This window comes from Plectropomus leopardus, chromosome 21 (genome assembly GCF_026936395.1).
Source record: "Plectropomus leopardus strain MGB_pleo_1.0 chromosome 21, ASM2693639v1, whole genome shotgun sequence".
Lineage (NCBI taxonomy): Eukaryota > Metazoa > Chordata > Actinopteri > Perciformes > Serranidae > Plectropomus > Plectropomus leopardus.
The window spans coordinates 28,117,693-28,137,535 of NC_142196.1; the positions used below are offsets into that span (position 1 = coordinate 28,117,693).

Genomic DNA, 19,843 nt, shown 5'->3' on the forward strand with positions numbered 1-19,843 from the left:
ACAGAAATAATATTAAACTGGTTCAGTTATGAGGAGAGGAAAAGTCCGCTGGCCGCTAAGCTAATTTCTGCCATGTAAAATGCCATAGGCGTATGCTAAAAACATTAGCATGTTGCATATGTGGGAGAAATGTGACTACAGAGGACAAATTTGTTCGGGGTCCTGGTGGCTCAGTGGACATGGGAGCTTGTACAGAGACTGTGTTCACGCCGCAGAGGCCGCGGGTTCGATTCCGCCCTCGGCCCTTTGCTGTATATCACCCTCTTTCTGTCCCCCTTCGCGTTTAAACTGTCCTGTCCATTAAAATCCCCCAAAATAATCTGAAAAAGGACAGTTGTTTTGTCTGTGAACATGGACAGTTTTTATTGAGGTTCACAGTGAAAAGATCCTGCTAGACTTCGTCATATCTTCAGATATCGTATCGTTGTCCAAAAAATCGATGTGAAATCGTATTTTGATGAAAGAGTGAATTACACCCCTAATGCTAATACTGTGAGTGTATGGCAGTACTAATACTGTGAGTATGTCATGGTGCTAATACTGTGAGTGTATGGCAGTACTAATACTGTGAGTACGTCATGGTGCTAATACTGTGAGTGTATGGCAGTACTAATACTGTGAGTACGTCATGGTGCTAATACTGTGAGTGTATGGCAGTACTAATACTGTGGGTACGTCATGGTGCTAATACTGTGAGTGTATGGCAGTACTAATACTGTGGGTATGTCATGGTGCTAATACTGTAAGTACGTCATGGTGCTAATACTGTGAGTGTATGGCAGTACTAATACTGTGAGTACGTCATGGTGCTAATACTGTGAGTGTATGGCAGTACTAATACTGTGAGTATGTCATGGTGCTAATACTGTGAGTGTATGGCAGTACTAATACTGTGAGTATGTCATGGTGCTAATACTGTGAGTGTATGGCAGTACTAATACTGTGAGTACGTCATGGTGCTAATACTGTGAGTGTATGGCAGTACTAATACTGTGGGTACGTCATGGTGCTAATACTGTGAGTGTATGGCAGTACTAATACTGTGGGTATGTCATGGTGCTAATACTGTAAGTACGTCATGGTGCTAATACTGTGAGTGTATGGCAGTACTAATACTGTGAGTACGTCATGGTGCTAATACTGTAAGTACGTCATGGTGCTAATACTGTAAGTGTATGGCAGTACTAATACTGTGAGTACGTCATGGTGCTAATACTGTGAGTGTGTCGCAGTAGCAATATTGTGACTGTCATAGTACTAATACAGTGAGTGTGTTGCAGTATTAATACTGTGACTGTGTCATAGTACTAATACAGTGAGTGTGTTGCAGTATTAATACTGTGACTGTGTCATAGTACTAATACAGTGAGTGTGTTGCAGTATTAATACTGTGATAGTACTGAGGATGTTGTTACACTGCAGCTGCATTATTGGCAGCTCACAGCTGTGTGCGTGTGTGTGTGTGTGTGTGTGTGTGTGTGTGTTGGGGGGGTTGGGGCTTGCAGTGAGTACTCCCACATTTCTGGTTGCCTAGCGACCATTAATGCACAGATTGGCCATAACATCTGTCACATAAATGCTGCCAAACGCTCGCCGTGTCTTCGGTTGAGTTGAAAACGTTGAAGACTTTTCAACAAGTTTTTGCTGTTTTCATCGTTTCCTTCTTCACTCTCACCTGCAGTGTTGCTCATTTCTGATGTACTTGTACTTTTATTGAGTATTTTCATGTTCTTCGACTTCACCACATTTCAGAGAGAACTACACTTTTCATTTCACTGTACTATTGAAATGGTACTTTTAAATGCTTTATTTTAAATACTTTACACACTGCAAAACAGCCAGCGTTTAAACTCGTTTTAGTAAAAGCAGGGTCGGTACAGTTGTGTTTACCACGTGATGTTTTCAAGGATAATGTCTGTTTTTACAGTTTATGACTTCAAGATATTGCCTTCCAAAAAAATCACCAATTTCTTTATGAATAAAAAAAGGCCAGATTTCTTTCTTTGACAATTGCCACAAATTTTTTAAGAAAAAAAAAGACAACTGAAATAAAATTTAAAGAAAATATAAATCTACAAAAAATTATATATATAAATATATATAAATTTATATAAATAAATGACATTTCTATATATAAATAAACTGCTTCTGTGTTCAGACTTTTGTCCAGATGGAGGTCAAAGTGTGTGCTCAGCAGACGCCGGCCTGCAGACGCCGGCCTGCAGACGCCGGCCTGCAGACGCCGGCCTGCAGACGCTGGCCTCATCAGGCCGCCTCCTCTCTCCTCTCTGTGATCAGAGAGCTCTGGTGGTGCTTGTGAAGGCAGCTGAGTGCTGTTGAGTTATGGTTGTCGGGGTCTGAGGTGGCGACGCCCACAGCAGCTTTTAACTGATGAATGTGTGTGTGTGTTTGTGTGTGTGTGTGTGTGTGTGTGTGTGCAGGGTCCTGGCAGTAATCAAAGCTGTGTGTGTGTGTGTGCTGCAGGCCTGAGCCACGCGGAGGCCGACACCCGAGACTGCCTCTACTACAACGTCAACTACGAGATCGAGAAGACCAACCAGAGCGGCGTGGAACGCTGCGAGGGCGAGAAGGACAAGCGCTCGCACTGCTACGCCTCCTGGAGGAACAACTCGGGCTCCATCGAGCTGGTGAAGAAAGGCTGCTGGCTGGACGACTTCAACTGCTACGATCGGTACTAACACACACGCACACACACACATACACACACACACACACAGAGCTCACACACTTTGGCTTGATGTCTTGAAAAATCCTGAGGACCAATTAACATGAAGAAAAAAAGAAAAGAAAAATAGAGTAAAATATTTCACGAAAATAACCTGAAAATAATTTTAAAAAGAAAAGTAAAAAGACCAAACACAAGTCCACGAGTCCAAACAAGTCCTCACAGGTCCTTCTGATAACTCCTGACACTCTGCGTCCCCATGTGAGGACGTCTCTTTTTGGGTCTGCTGCAGCTTAAACTTCATTCTGCTGAACTCAGACCTGTTGTCCTCCTTCAGGGACACTTTTTGTTCCATCTGGGGACAGAAAAAGGACAAAACACAGATCCAAAAGTATCAAGCTGGAACCTGCTGATGAAGAGACAGACTTGTTCGAGGACACTGAGACTTTATTATTGTCTTGTTTGGATTTTGGATTAATTATTGTCTTATTTGAGGACATTTGGACTCAATTATCATCTCATTTGAGGATGCTGGGACTTTATTATTGTCTTGTTTGGACATTTGAACTTTACTATCATCTCATTTAAGGACACTGGGACTTTTTCGTCTTATTTGAGGACGTCAGGACTTTATTATCGTCTTGTTTGAGAACATTGGGCCTTCATCGTCTCATTTTCGGACAGTAGGACTTAATTTATCGTCTTGTTTGAGGATGTCAGGATATTTAGCAAAAAAAAAATAAAGCCAAATATTTTCCTCAAATATCGCCACATTTTTTAAAGTAAAAAACTTGTCAAAACTGTCTTTTAAATTCACCAAAAATCTAAGAAAGCCAAGATTATAATAATAATAATAATAATAATAATAATAATAATAAAGTCCCTCTTTAGTGCTGAAAAAATGATTTTCCATGCCTCCTCCCTTTTGTTATTAAATAATAATATATAATTATAATCCAACATTCATGGCTGAATCTGTTTTGAAAGCATTTTTAAAAATAATATACAATTAAAAATATTTTAGATAATAGTGAAAAAGAACCGGTAAGGAGTACTGACGGTCATTTCAGAATATGTATTACAATTAAAATTTGCCTCAAAGTCCTGGAAAAGTCCTGGAAAGGTATTGGTGAATATGTGTTTGAACCCTGTTTAATTATCCAAAAAGAAGAAGAAATCAAAGCATTTGTCAGTTTCACCTCAAACACGTTTCCATGTGGAGATCTGACGCCGTGACGGAGTCGACAGAATCAGCTGCGATTCACACTCGGTGAGAGTGTTTCTGCTCTCCTCAGTAATCACCTGTGAAAGATGAGTTCAAACCAAAGAAAAAGAAAATGATAAAACGTCTCTTTTTTAACGAGACGCTGAAGATTGGTGCTCGCAGCTTTTTCCCCCGACACCACCGATACGCCACAGATTTCACATTCTTCCCCGAGGCGTGAGAAAGAAAAAAAAAAATGCTATTTGGGTCGAGTACAACTGCTGGCAGACTGCCGGCTCGATTACTGAGTGCTCCCCAGACGCCGTGTGACTGACAGCTCTGCTGCTGGACTCCCCGAGCTGCTCACTCTGCAGCCGTGACAGAAAGACACACCGAGAGGAGCATCGCTGCAGACACGAGATCTCTGCAGCCGTGACAGAAAGACACACCGAGAGGAGCATCGCTGCAGACACGAGATCTCTGCAGCCGTGACAGAAAGACACACCGAGAGGAGCATCGCTGCAGACACGAGATCTCTGCAGCCGTGACAGAAAGACACACCGAGAGGAGCATCGCTGTGCACACGAGATCTCTGCAGCTGCACACAGCTGCACTCTGCCATCGCAGTACTCTTAAGGCATTGTATGGACTCGTGTGGACTCTTGTGGACTTGTGAGGACTCGTGTGGTTTGGTGAGGACTAGAGTGGACTGGAGAGGACTTGTGTGGACTCGTAAGAACATGTGTGGACTCGTGAACGAGTGAGGACTTGTACGGACTGGTGAGGACTCGTGTGGACTTGTGTGGACTCGTGGATTCATGTGGACTCGTGTGGACTCGTGGATTCATGTGGACTCGTGTGGACTCATGGATTCATGTGGACTTGTGTGGACGGGGCACAGTCTGCTGTTCCACATGCTGGCTGATAAATGAGTGTTTGAGCTGATGCGAAGTCTCGGGTCTCTGATGATGAAGCGGCTGACAGAATCCAATCAGAGAGCTCCGTCTGTCCGTCCCTGAGACTGTCCGTCCCTGAGACTGTCCGTCTCTAAGACTGTCCGTCCCTGAGACTGTCTGTCCGTGTCTAAGACTGTCCGTCTCTAAGACTGTCCGTCCCTGAGACTGTCCGTGTCTAAGACTGTCCGTGTCTGAGACTGTCCGTCTCTGAGACTGTCCGTCTCTAAGACTGTCCGTCCCTGAGACTGTCCGTGTCTAAGACTGTCCGTCTCTAAGACTGTCCGTCCCTGAGACTGTCCGTCCCTGAGACTGTCCGTGTCTAAGACTGTCCGTGTCTAAGACTGTCCGTCCCTGAGACTGTCCGTCCCTGAGACTGTCCGTGTCTAAGACTGTCCGTGTCTAAGACTGTCCGTGTCTAAGACTGTCCGTCTCTGAGACTGTCCGTCTCTAAGACTGTCCGTCCCTGAGACTGTCCGTGTCTAAGACTGTCCGTCTCTAAGACTGTCCGTCCCTGAGACTGTCCGTCTCTAAGACTGTCCGTCCCTGAGACTGTCCGTCCCTGAGACTGTCCGTCTCTAAGACTGTCCGTCCCTGAGACTGTCTGTCCGTGTCTAAGACTGTCCGTCTCTAAGACTGTCCGTCCCTGAGACTGTCCGTCCCTGAGACTGTCCGTGTCTAAGACTGTCCGTGTCTAAGACTGTCCGTCTCTGAGACTGTCCGTGTCTAAGACTGTCCGTCTCTGAGACTGTCTGTGTCTAAGACTGTCCGTCCCTGAGACTGTCCGTCTCTAAGACTGTCCGTCCCTGAGACTGTCCGTCTCTAAGACTGTCCGTCCCTGAGACTGTCCGTGTCTAAGACTGTCCGTCCCTGAGACTGTCCGTCTCTGAGACTGTCTGTGTCTAAGACTGTCCGTCTCTGAGACTGTCCGTGTCAAAGACTGTCCGTGTCAAAGACTGTCCGTCCCTGAGACTGTCCGTGTCTAAGACTGTCCGTGTCTAAGACTGTCCGTCTCTGAGACTGTCCGTGTCAAAGACTGTCCGTCCCTGAGACTGTCCGTCTCTAAGACTGTCCGTCTCTGAGACTGTCCGTGTCTAAGACTGTCCGCTCTCCGTCCGTCTCGCTCACTTTGCAGACTCTCCAGTCTCCGGTCATTTTCATACATTACCTCGTTTTGTGTTTTTACATCACTGCCTTGTTCCACAGTATAAATCATTTTTATAGGCTACATTATCAAATTTTTACCTTCTTTCCACAAGTTAACTCATTTTCAAACATTATTTTGTATCTTTTTTTGTAAATTTACCACCTCCTTTCCACAAATAACTCTTTTATACATTATCTTCAAGTTACTGACTCATTTTCATTCATTGGTTTTTTTTTCAAATTACTACTTTGTTGTCACAAATTACCTCATTTTCATACATAATCATTTTTTTTCTTGCTTCCAGAAGTTTTTTATATTGTTTCCACAAATAATTATATTTTGTGAAGATATTATGTAGTTCACACAAGTATCTGGTTTTCACTAGTTTTAATTATACAAATTATTCTTTACGTTAAGTATTGTCCTGTCCTCATAAATAATATCTTATTTCCAAGTAATTAAAATGTTTATACAAATTATTGTATTATTATTATTAATTATCTTCTACATGCAGCCTAATTTCTTATTTGCACAAATTATCTTTTTCACACAAACTAACGTCTTTAACAGTTAACTTTTGTGCACAATGTAAAAGAATTAGTTTTTTATGATTTATATTTGATAATTTAAAAAACAGAAAACATGTATGAACAGTAATATTCACGTGTGCTGGAAAACAGCAGGACGTGCTGGTTTGTGGGTCAGCTGGTGCAACATTTCCTGCAGGGGGAAACAGTTTTTGGGTTTCTTGTCAGGATGTTTTGTGCTGATGTGCAGAGAGTGACGTGTGTGTGTGTGTGTGTGTGTGTGTGTGTGTGTGTGTGTGTGTGTGTGTGTGTGTGTGTGTGTGTGTGTGTGTGTGTCTCAGACAGGAGTGTGTGGCCACAGAGGAGAGTCCTCAGGTGTTCTTCTGCTGCTGTGAAGGAAACTTTTGTAATGAGCGGTTCACACACCTGCCTGACGTCAGCGGGCCAAGTGAGTTTAATTACATATGACTTCACATATTTTTTTAAACATGTTATGGATCTCCGTGTGTGTTTGTGTGTTTTTACCTGATGAACATGTGTGTATGTGTGTCAGTGATCAAAGCCCCGCCCCCCAGCATGGGCGTGTTAAACGTGATGGTGTACTGCCTGCTGCCCGTCACCATGCTGTCCGTCGCCCTGCTCACCGCTGTCTGGATGTACCGACACCGGAAACCTCCGTACGGACACGTGGACATCACTGAGGTACATAAACAAACAGAGATGTAGTACCTGTAAGGACTCGCACGCACCTTAAATCCCGCCCGCCCTCACATCGCTCCTTGAAGAAGTGACGAGCAGCCAAAACGTGTTTTGCAAAAATGTAAACTGAAGATTTCAGCCACTTTGCTGCAGTAAAAGTACTAAGTACTGTTATAATATGTATTAAATATCTCACAATGTTCATACTTATATATTACTATTATTGAAATGATTACAAATACATTCAAATGGTTTACCTTAGTACTAGTACATTAAAATTAACATTATTCCTACTACTTTCTAATTATTAACATTATTACCAATATGTTACACTAATTAACATTATTACTAAAACATTAAAATTAACATTTTTACTAACACATTAACATTATCACTAATACATCAGACTTATTAATGTTGTTACTAAAGCATTAGAATTAAAAACATTATCGCATACATTACAGTTATTAACACCGTTACTAATACACTATAATTTTGACACTATTACTAATATATTAGTTATTAGCATTACTAATAGCACATTACAATCAGTACCATTATCACTAATACATTACAGTTAACGTTAGTATTATATTTGCAATTAACATTATTATTATTGTTATTGTTAACATCATTATTATGTTACAGTTATTAAATGTTTTTAAGGTTAAGGTTTAAGTTTGACTTGTATACGTTTTTCATAACTTAACATTAAATTTGATTAACTCTTGTTTTGATTTGTTAATTAACTAAAAATGTCAGATAAATGTGGAGAAGTACAAGGAGAAAGACCAAAGTAAAGTACCTCAAATTTGTACTTGAGTACAGTAGTTGAGTAAATGTACTTTCAGCTCATGTTAAAGTCTAAAAAGTCTAAAAATTCAACGAGATAGAAGATAATAAAAACCTGACCAATGCTCAGTCTCATACACCCACGTCCAACATGGTGTCAGAGCTCCCTCTAGTGGTACTTCATGGAACTGCAACACTACTACTACTTCTACCACTTCTACTACTACTACTACTACTACTACTACTACTACTCTGAATAATTCTACTTGTAATTAAAATATAAAACTAATTTTAGGTATTTTTATGTATTTTTTGTTTTTGTTTCACCATTTATCCCTAAAAGAGGGAAATGTAGACACTGTTATTTAACCCTTTGAAACCTGGATCAACATTTAGGTTTTTCGGTTTTTTAAACTAGGGAAAATATGAGCATCTATATTCATAAATATCATAATGAAATATTCAAAATTATTTTACAAATTTGTTATATTTTAAGCTCCTTTTACAGAGTTATTAATGATTTATTTTTGCTTTCCTGTTTTTTGGGGTTTTTTGGGGGGTGGTGGTTCTTGTACATTATATAAATGTTTTGCTAATTTCTGGTTAATTTCTTCTTAAGTTAACCCTTGCCTTATACCCATTTTTTTGAAAGAAGTCAGGCTCATTTGCTGAGGCTCATTTTTCATCTCAGCTTCTTTATTTTATCTTTATTTTTATCATGCACTTATTCTACATGTTGTCACACAGGAATAAGTATTATTAAATGAACTGCAATGTAAGCTGAAGCTTTACACTCTTTTCCAACGAGTCCGTTTAAAAACGGAGTTCAAATTTTGACTGATTTTTAACTATGATTATTTTTAACTTGTCCTAACTGACTCACTGTTGTATTATATTGCTTTATTAAAATCTAGGATTAAAAGAAAATATGTTTTATTATTTATTTACTGATATTTTATATTGTAATTGTTTAATACGCAGGTCTCCCTTGAAAATGAGATCTGGATCTCAATGGGACTTACTTGATTAAGTACAGGTTTAAATATTTTGATGAGTATTTGATTTTGCAGCAGTTCCTTCGCGTAAATTCAAAATGACGTTTGAAAGTTATGAAGAAATTAAGTGAGATATTAAATTGATTTTTTTTTCATCACAAAGAGAACATGTAAATTGTGTCCCCTGATCATCTGTAAATTATGGTGATTATTTTGTCTTTTAAACACAAACATACGGTTTCTCCTTCAGTCTGTGAATCATTTAAAATGTCAGAATCAGACGCATCATTTTGATGATATGTTATATTCAAATTTGTGATCTTGTTGTTGAAATGAGACGCGGTCCTCCTCTCTGTGTCCTCCAGGATCCCGGTCCTCCTCCCGCGTCCCCCCTGCTGGGTCTCAAGCCCCTGCAGCTGCTGGAGGTGAAGGCCAGGGGGCGCTTCGGCTGCGTCTGGAAGGCTCAGATGATGAACGAACACGTGGCCGTCAAGATCTTCCCCATCCAGGTGCAGAGTCCGATGGCTCCGCCGTCGGTTTGTTTTTATGTATTTACGCTCCGAGCGGCCGAGACAGAGATATTTGAAATAGTCACCTCCTCTTCCTCCCCCGACAGAATAAGGATTCGTGGCACAATGAGAGGGATGTGTTCCTGACGCCGGGGATGAGGCACGACAACATCCTGAGGTACATCGCCGCGGAGAAACGAGGGAGTCACCTGGAGGCCGAGCTGTGGCTCATCACCGAGTTCCACGAGAGGGTGAGGAGGAGGAGCAGGAGGAGGAGGAGGAGGAGAGCAGGAGGAGGAGGAGGAGGAGGAGAGCAGCAGGAGGAGGAGAGGAGGAGGAGAGGAGAGGAGGAGGAGGAGGAGAGGAGAGGAGGAGGAGGAGGAGAGGAGGGGGAGGGGGAGGAGGAGGAGGAGGAGGAGGAGAGGAGAGGAGGAGGAGGAGGAGGAGGAGGAGGAGGAGGAGGAGAGCAGGAGGAGGAGGAGAGGAGAGGAGGAGGAGAGGAGAGGAGGAGGAGGAGGAGGAGAGGAGGAGGGGGGGAGGGGGAGGAGGAGGAGAGCAGCAGGAGGAGGAGAGGAGAGGAGGAGGAGAGGAGGAGGAGGAGGAGGAGGAGGAGGAGAGCAGCAGGAGGAGGAGTGGAGGAGGAGAGGAGGAGAGGAGAGGAGAGCAGGAGGAGGAGGAGGAGGCATTATTACTTTCTAAGTCTTAGAACATCTGTCAGGTGTTTTTTCGCTTGTCAGGTTTTAAACTCCGTTGGTGCGTTCATGGACACTCAGACATCAGAGAGTTAAGCTGTTTGCGTAGTGAAATGTTGTTAACCCTTCAGGGACAGTTTGTCTGATTTTAGTGTCTTTTCTTCTTCCTGTTGTGATAACTGTGTGTGTGTTGATGCATGTGTCCTAAATGTAGTCCAGATTGTGTATTTGAGTGTAATCAGTGAATTTGCAGCTCAGCTCCTACAATAAGTCTAAAATACACTGTGGAAACTAAATAGTTACATTCAGACTGTTCAGGTCCAAAAATGCTCCATTGAAACCCATTCAAACTGACATTTTTGATCCCACAGCCATCAGAGCAGAAAAACAGGACTTGTATTATTTCTGGGTGTCATTCTGGGCTTTTGACTCTGAATTTGTCATTTTGACTATTTTCCACCTGATGAGGTCATTTTGACCATATTTGGCATATGGAGGAAATACATGCTATTTCCACTAGGTGACCTGTCACAGTCAATGTAGCTGCTGATCACTGACATATCCCAGACTGTCAGCAGCTACACTCACACACTGACATATCCCAGACTGTCAGCAGCTACACTCACACACTGACATATCCCAGACTGTCAGCAGCTACACTCACACACTGAGGAGGAGGACACTCAACATCATTGATTTTCGGAGCGATAAATCAGTGTGTCATCAGCGCACAGATGAACACATGCATCACCTGCGTTCTGGCTGTTTTGTGGGAAAACTGAATAATGAAATCGATGTTTGTGTCTGTGCAGGGCTCTCTGTCGGACTTCCTGAAGGGAAACATCGTCAGCTGGTCCGAGCTGTGTCACATCGCCGAGTCGATGGCGTGCGGCCTGGCTTACCTTCACGAAGACATCCCGCGACAGAAAGGAGAGGGACCCAAACCGGCCATCGCCCACAGGTCCGACATTAACGCCATCGTTAGGTCGTTAACGTTAAAGACGACCTATTCTGCTCATTCTCGGGGTCTTGCTTGTGTTTGTTAACCCTTTGAAACCCAAACAAATTTTATTTTATTTCTTTCAGAGACATTTAAAGGAAATAAACCAAAAATTATCAAAACGGTTTAAAATGACCTAAAAATTAGTTTTAATTAAGGAAAAGAGTTAAAAACAAAACAGTCAAACAACATCAAAGAAAGAAGGAAAGTGTGATAATTTTTCCCTAAACTTTTTCTCTTTTTTCCCCAAGCTTCTTAAAAATTTTAATTAATTAAAAATAAAAATTAAGCATTTTATTCATTTCTGTGTAAAAAACCTAAGTTTAGATTATTATTCAAGAAATAAATAAAGGCACATCTCACAGGATGAGAGCACTTTGAAGACGGAAACACAAGCTGCATTCACAGAGCCGTCACTCTGAGAACAGTCAAGGATTTTAGGACGTTCGTAGGATTTTAGGATGTTTTGAGGACAAAGCACACAGTATATAGTCATAAATTAATGCAGCTTTCGGTGAGAAACTTGAATGAAAAATTTTAATGTATCCAGCTGTTTGACGGAATAGTTGTTGATGTTCTCACAGCAGTATAAAGCAGAAATAGAAAGAGAGATATGAGATATTATACACAGATTATACACAGTAAAAAAATTTAGATTAGATTAGATTCTTTATAAAGTTTGTTTCATAAATGCTTCTGATTGAATTTGTGCTCATTCAAAGGGAGTTTAATGAATGTCGCTGTGTCTTTAAACATGACACAAGCGCTTTGAGGGGTTTTAGAGATTTGACTGAAGAGGCAATAATTCAACTTTATACAAAAATAAAATCTGATCTGAAGGGTCGGATAATTTTCTGAAAAAATGCTCTCCCATAAAAGGACATATGAACCTTTCGGTAAAGGTGGTAAAGCTAAAGTAATGAAAAGGAATGCTAATAAAATTACTGTATTCAGTATACAGTGACATGAATGCTGTCTCTCAACACGTAGGTCTAGTTTTCCTCCAGAGCATTATGGGAGCTGTAGTTCAAACTTACAGCATGATTATGCAGTTAGACAACGAGTATGAAGTGACTGATGTACTTGTGTCTGTGTCTTTCAGGGACTTAAAGAGTAAAAATGTCATGTTGCGTTCTGACCTCACAGCGGTGATCGGCGACTTCGGTCTCGCCATTCGCTTCGAGCCGGGAGAACCTCCTGGAGAGACGCACGGACAGGTGAGCTGCTCCGACTGCAGGCGGCGGTGGACGAAAATGTCCATTACACACTAAGCGTTGTTTCGTGCGTGCGTGCGTGTGTGTGTGTGTGTGTGTGTGTGTGTGTGTGTGTGTGTGCGCGCGCGCAGGTTGGGACGAGGCGTTACATGGCTCCGGAGGTTTTAGAGGGAGCCATCAACTTCCAGCGAGATGCCTTCCTGCGGATCGACATGTACGCCGTGGGTCTGGTGCTGTGGGAGCTGGTGTCCCGCTGCAAGGCTGTCGACGGTAACACACACACATTTTTTATTGCATGTGTTTATATCTTAGCCCAGTTTTTTAACATTTGCACCATTTTACGTCTTGGAGTCTTTTGATTCTTTCTTCCCATTTTTACGCCCCCTCGCCGGTGTTTATCAGTGGCTGAAAGCATTGTGCTTTCGGGTTTGTCCGCCGTCCTATTTTTGTGAAAATGATATCTCAAGATACCTCAAATTTGGCACAAACATCCACTTTTACTCAAGAATGAGGTGATTGAATTGGGTGGTCAAAGGTCAAGGTCACAGTGACCTCGAGGACCACACTGGTGAGCGTGATATCTCAAGAATGCCTTCAGGGAATTTCCACAAATTTGGCACAAACGTCCACTTTTACTTTAAAATGAACTGATTAAAATCTGGTGGTAAAATGTCACACTGACTTCACAAAATATGCTTGTTTGTTTTTTTTTGCCATAATTCAAGAATTTTTATACTAACGTTTTACATAAATGTCTGACTCGATGTACTGACGAACTAATGAGTTATGTTGTTAAATAGTTCAAAGGTCAGCTTCACTGTGACATCATCATGTTCTCCAAAAAGTCTTTTCTGTCCATTATTCAAACTCATAACTCAGGTAATGCTGAATCTCTGACACTAATTTTGAAACGAGGTGGTAATTTGAGTTATTTGATGAACGCTATACTTAGATACATCACAACCTTAAACAATGAAAAGACAATTATAGTTTGAGCAAAGGGCCTTTATTTTATATTTACTTCATTTAAATGATTTTCTTTTTACACGTTTACTGAGCTCTGTTGGATGGAGCTCGAGCTTTAAGATTTTACCAGCCAATGACTGCCTCTCTGTAAAAAAAATAAAACAACTTGAAACTTGACTCGTGTGTGTGTGCGTCAGGTCCGGTGGATGAGTACATGCTGCCGTTTGAGGAGGAGGTCGGTCAGCATCCGTCACTCGAGGACCTGCAGGAAGTCGTCGTCCACAAGAAGATGAGACCGGCCCTCAAAGACGTCTGGCTGAAGCACAGCGTGAGTCCTCCGTCACAGCAAACCTCGCATTTAAATGTTGCGAGCGGTTCAGAAAATCAAAATTGTGTACGTTGACAGATTTCAAAATTGATTTACGCACGTGATTCAACATTCTTGCTTAACATACCTTGAAAGTTTTGTAATGATTGGACAAACAATTCCAGATTTATGGTTGTATTTGAGATATCTTCTGCACATTTTTTTGCCTTTGTGGTAGTGGCCGTAGTGGAAGATTTGAATGAAACTTTCAGGGTTTGATTCTAGTATTTATATCGACGCTCCCTGCAAGTTTTGTGACGATGGGCTCAGCTGGTATCGTGTACGGTCAATTTATGTGCTGAGCCACAAAATATTGTTCATTGGACAATATTTTCAAAACGCAATGAGATATCAAGATTTTAATGATCCACAGAAAATTTGGTACAAACCAGACTTACGGTTGAGGGGGAAATGTCAGAAATATGTTTAAATATTATTTCAGCCACTGCTATTTTTTGCGTTTGTTAGCGCCCCCCTGTGGTCGCTTTGAATGACACTTGTGACTCACATGTGGACATTTTCTGTGAGTTCTGTGATGATTTGTTTAATGATCGACCCGACAATTGCAGAGTTATGTCTTGGTCATTGGTCAATATCATCAAAATGCTATGAGGTATGGAGAAGATTTTATAAGTTTTGATGAGCTTGTTTCAAAGATGATCCACAGAAAATTTGGTACAAACCAGACTTTCGGTTCAGGAGGAGATGTCAAACTTTTTGTCATAAAATCTAATCAGGTGGACCTTAATGGTTCTTGGCACTTTTTTTTCTTCGGAAATATTGAGCAGCACTCACGCGTTGACTTTAGTATTAATAGAATTTTTTGGCCTTTATTATAGCGCCCCCACCTGGCCAATCAGTGTCAGCTGCTTTTGCACGCAACTTCCAATCACTGAAAATAAAATGTTTCTACGATGTACCGTCTCAAAGGAATCTGCAAAAACATTTCTGAAAAAAACCCAGCACGTTTAAGACTTTCGTGCTTGAACTCGAACACTTTAACTAGACTTCATTTTCCCGTAATTTCTTCGTCACCCTGTGTTCGGTCGTCTGTGTCCCGCAGGGTCTGGCTCAGATCTGTGAGACGGCGGAGGAGTGCTGGGATCACGACGCCGAGGCCCGGCTGTCGGCCGGCTGCGTGGAGGAGAGGATCTGTCAGATCCGCCGCCTCGCTCCGCCTACCTCTGACCACCACGCCCTGCTGGTCTCCACGCTCCCGCCTGTTCCCATGGTAACCAATGTGGACCTACCGTCCAAAGAGTCCAGTATATGAGGAGGTTAAAAAGAACGTATTATTTTGGAGGCCTGACGTTACCGGCGAAGTTCGGTTCAACTTCCTGTGAAAATGAACGAATGACACAAGAGCGCGTGCACACACACACACACACACACACACACACACACACACACACACACACACACACACACCATCTTTTCTCAGTGGAATTAAACAACCTGAACCAGAAACACGGCGTGAAAGCAGCTGCTATTTGATCTCTTTGGACTTTTTTCTTCGGTTCTCTTTTGGTCCGTTTGGACAAATATTACCAGCACACGTCCTCGTTTTTCTCAAGTTTTTTTGATTCATTCGTGTCTTTTTTATTTTTTATTTTTACTAAATGTGTGTGTGTGTGTGTTTAATGAGAAAACTAAACATGCAGACACACACACAAACAGGAAAACCCAACACTGAAACGCATTCAGGTCCCGACTCAGCGAATGCTCTTCTCTCTCCAGGTACCTCAGCGACGACTTTCATTACTTTGGCTATATTTTTTAATTTTTTACCATTTTTCCTCGTGCATTCTTCCTTCTGCTCCTCCACATCTCGACTTGTCTACCTTCCTGGCAACTTTGCGACCGCGTCACCGACCACGACCACCTACCGTCAATCTGACGGCGGGATGTTTTGGTTTTTTTTACTACAATGCTGCAAAACCTTCATAGGAACGACTGTTACAAATACTGACCGTGGAACATTTGCTGTTCTGCTTTTCCTCGGACTCCTTTTCTTTTCTGCTTTCCTCCTGCGACCACACACTATTCACACACGACAAACCTTCGGATCCAACGGGTTGTATCCAAAAAAAACACAGGAAACAGGAAGTGAGGTCAGATGGGAAGACGGGAAACAGACTTGACGGTGTTAGCGCTGAGCGGGGAGCTTTCCTCTCTCTCTTCCTGCGTGTTCGGCCGCCATGATTCGAGGCCGGAGCGCGAGAGGTTAGACGCTCTTCAGGAACCAGGTGGCAAACGTCTTGCATGCAGAGATTTGATTGGCTGGCTGCACTCAACCTCAGCATTTTGGTTGGCTCAGAAATGAAACTTCTCAGGTAACCAGGTCTACAGGGGGGCCGGGGGAGGGGCCAGGCCAGCAGCAGGTGGGAGGGGCTTATCTGAGGGTGCTCACAGCCTATTGGCTGTCCCGAATATGTCAATTGCAAGGTGCCCAAACAAGGGGGGACACGCGTTACCCCGAAAAACGGTGCAAGACCTCATGATGCATAGAGTGTGTATGCATTCAGGTCGGTGTGAGTGAGTGAGAGTGTGTGTGTGTGTGTGTGTGTGTGTGTAAGTGTTACAATGTGAACACAACAGTCACATCGTGACACATTTCTTTTTTTTATTATTTCGGTTTTATACCGTCTGTGCTGACTGTTTCATGTTCTCCGTCTGGTCGCGTCTGACCCAGATGTCGGTGACTGACTTGTGACCTTTGACCCCTCAGCTCTGTTACCTAGTGTCGGGGAGGGGGAGGGGTGGGGAGGGGGTGACATGCAGTAAAGAGCAGAGGCTGGAATCGAACTTGCGGCCTTTGCGCCGAGGACACAGCCTCTGTACATGGGCGCTGCTCTATCCACTGAGCCACCGGACGCCCATCTTCATTCTTCATTTCAACATTTTTTTACAAGAGACTGACGGAGATAAAAGAGAAACATTTCTTTAAACTTTTGCTGCCCAACATGAAGAAACTCAAATTCAGATTTTTAGATTTGAGAAATATAGAAAAAAAGTATTAGATTATTATGTTTTAGAGTAATTCGTAGAGTAATAAATTTAAGAGAATATTGCTGCGTGAGGCCCACTGTTGGTTTGACCAGAAAGATACGGAACACAAACGAGCTTCACCTTCTCGTCAGTAATCCCGCCTCCATCAGGGTAAGATTTAAAAAAACAAAGAAAAAACTTTGAGGTCAAAGTTTGCAGAGGTCAAAGGTCATCAGTCACCTCCTCACCTCTCTATTCTGTTTTTTTTTTTTTTCTTCAACCGGGACCAAAACCAGGCGTCCGTCTGTTGCCTCAGAAACCGAGGAAAACTTCATGGTTAAAAACTGACGAACAAAACAAACTGTAAACGAAACTGTGTTTTTTAAATTTTTGGTTGGTTAGTTTTGGGTGTTTTGTGTCCCTCCTGTGATGCCATACATGTAACAGTGAATGTCTACGATGCTGCTGCTGACCATGATGAAGATGATGATTCAAAGATGAATATATTTCTGTAGATTCCTTTTTATTGTTCATTTGACTTTCGGTGCATCAAACACATGCAACTCTCTGTCTTTGTACGAAATCGGCGAGGCGAGAGGAGGCGTTCGCCGCGCGCTCGAAAGACAGAAACGACGCTGACAAATAAACGAGTGGAAAAGATAGAAAAAAAACAAAAAAACATCAAAACAATACTGCTCATAAACCACAGATCACCTCAGTACACCAGAAATACCTCAGAAGACTTTTCTACGTGTTCTGTTTCTATATTTTATTAGTTGCTTTGATGACTCGTAGTTACATAATATTTTATTGTGAACTTTTTATTCTTTGTTGTCTTTGATTAGAGAGGTTAATCTTTTTTTTGTTTGTTTTTACATAAAAATCTCCAAACTGACGGAAGAGGAAAGCGTAGAGGCGACAGCGAGACTCGAACCTCCAGCCTGTAAATAGTTAATAAAGTGTTTTTTTTAGACTGAACTGAACTGCCGAAATCATAAAGCACCTGGACTGAGCCGGACGACTCAACTATCCATCTTTGTCCCGTTTTCTCTCCTTTCGTCTCCTTCGCTCGGCTCATCTGCGGTCGAATTAACACGAGAAATTAACCGACAAACAACACGTAAACATGATGAGACGTGCTGGAACTCTCTCTGTCGATGCAAACCGAGGATTTGACCTAAACGTGCGGTCGCTGTCTTCAGGCGAGCAGATCCAAACTCAGAGACGAGCGAAGCTGCTGATTTATGTATTTATTCACATTTATCACATTTATCAATTAAATTTGTGCGAATTTGTGCCAGAAACTCGCCTAACTCACCAAAACCGTTGTTTTGTGCAAAGTTTTGGTCGATTTTAGCGACAAAGAGAATGTCTCTTGAGAAAGAGCCGCCACGTTCCCCACGAGCAGATCGAAGGCACGAACGGCGAACATTAATTCACGTGACAGTTTCGGATATTTCACAGAAGTAAAAGTCGATGGATTTGTGGGAATCCTGAAATTCTGCTGCCGTAAAAAAATGTGCATCATTTCAGGTAAGAACGGAAACTTTGCGGCTCTTTTCACAAATTTTTAGAGAATTCAAACATCTGTTATCGTTCCAAACGTCCTGAGCCAAAAACGGTCTTCCACCGCAGACGCTAAATTCTCTTTTCTTCTGTTTCTCACCTCGCTGCTCTTTTTATCTCTTTACCTTTTCTCTCTTTCTCACCTTTGATCTTCCCGTCTTCTCTCTTCTTCACCTTTGGACTTCCTGTCTTCTCTCGTCTTCACCTTTGATCTTCCTGTCCTCTCTCGTCTTCACCTTTGATCTTCCCGTCCTCTCTCGTCTTCACCTTTGATCTTCCCGTCTTCTCTCGTCTTCACCTTTGGACTTCCCGTCCTCTCTCGTCTTCACCTTTGATCTTCCCGTCTTCTCTCGTCTTCACCTTTGATCTTCCCGTCCTCTCTCGTCTTCACCTTTGATCTTCCCGTCCTCTCTCGTCTTCACCTTTGATCTTCCCGTCCTCTCTCGTCTTCACCTTTGATCTTCCCGTCTTCTCTCGTCTTCACCTTTGATCTTCCCGTCTTCTCTCGTCTTCACCTTTGATCTTCCCGTCTTCTCTCGTCTTCACCTTTGATCTTCCCGTCTTCTCTCGTCTTCACCTTTGATCTTCCCGTCTTCTCTCGTCTTCCAGTTTCTTCGAATATTTCCTCACTTTCCTCACCTCTGGAGCTTCCTTCTTCTTCGTCCTGAATATCACACCTGAATATTTGTACTTTGTATTTATACGTTTAGAATATGATGAGAACAATTTAATGAACCGACGGTTTGATTTTTGCTGACAAAAATCTCAGAAAACTTGCAATAATTTCAATCAAATTTCATCATTATATTCTAAATATACTGTTTTTACACATGTCCAGGCGTGATCTCGGCGGAGGATTTTATGTCCATGTTAAAGAAAAACAAATAATTTCAAAAATAAAATCATAATATTACGAAAATGAAGTCGTAATTTCAAGTTAAAAGTCCGAATAGAAGAAAAAAAAATGTAAACATATGAGAATAAAGTCGTAATATCACAAGATGAAACTTGTAAATATACTGGAAAAGAAGTTGATATCAATCCTACATTTACAAAAATATTTTGAGATTAAACTTTAAATTTCAGACCAGAGAGTTGGGTGACTGTAAAGATCCACCTCCATAATTGATTTTTTTCTTCTGTCAGTATTTTCAACCATCACCTCTGATTATTTGTATTACACATACTCTGTCGCTTATTATACCGTATTATTACTGTCCCATCCTAATCTGTAACTTTAATTCTTATAAAATTACAAATTTAATCTCAAAGCATTCTCATCAATTAACTAGTTTAACCTCATAATATTATGATTTTAATCTTGTAAATTTTCAGGTTTAATCTCATTATTTTGTGGCCTTTTGGCTCCTAAATTTAGTAGTTTAATTTCGCAATATTGTAATGTTTTTTCTTTAAATTAACAAGTTTAATTTCATAATATTTCAACATTGAATGTATGAGATAAATCTTGTTATATCATCACTGTTTTTCTCGTTAATTTACTATTTTAGTCTTGTAAATTTAGGAGAATAATTTTG

At 41.7% G+C, this 19,843-nt stretch overlaps 1 protein-coding gene across 1 annotated transcript in view; it reads left to right on the forward strand.

Moving 5' to 3' along the window:
- Positions 1-15,172, forward strand: part of acvr2ba (activin A receptor type 2Ba) — a 32,256-nt gene extending 17,084 nt beyond the window's left edge. The window contains exons 2-11 of the mRNA XM_088071822.1: positions 2,485-2,692; positions 6,859-6,965; positions 7,071-7,219; positions 9,369-9,512; positions 9,620-9,763; positions 11,017-11,165; positions 12,307-12,421; positions 12,550-12,688; positions 13,582-13,712; positions 14,815-15,172. Coding sequence (XP_087927948.1) covers positions 2,485-2,692; positions 6,859-6,965; positions 7,071-7,219; positions 9,369-9,512; positions 9,620-9,763; positions 11,017-11,165; positions 12,307-12,421; positions 12,550-12,688; positions 13,582-13,712; positions 14,815-15,024 — 1,496 coding nt within the window. The 3' untranslated portion in view covers positions 15,025-15,172. The remainder of the gene's footprint in view (positions 1-2,484; positions 2,693-6,858; positions 6,966-7,070; positions 7,220-9,368; positions 9,513-9,619; positions 9,764-11,016; positions 11,166-12,306; positions 12,422-12,549; positions 12,689-13,581; positions 13,713-14,814) is intronic.
- The last annotated feature ends 4,671 nt before the right edge of the window (positions 15,173-19,843 follow it).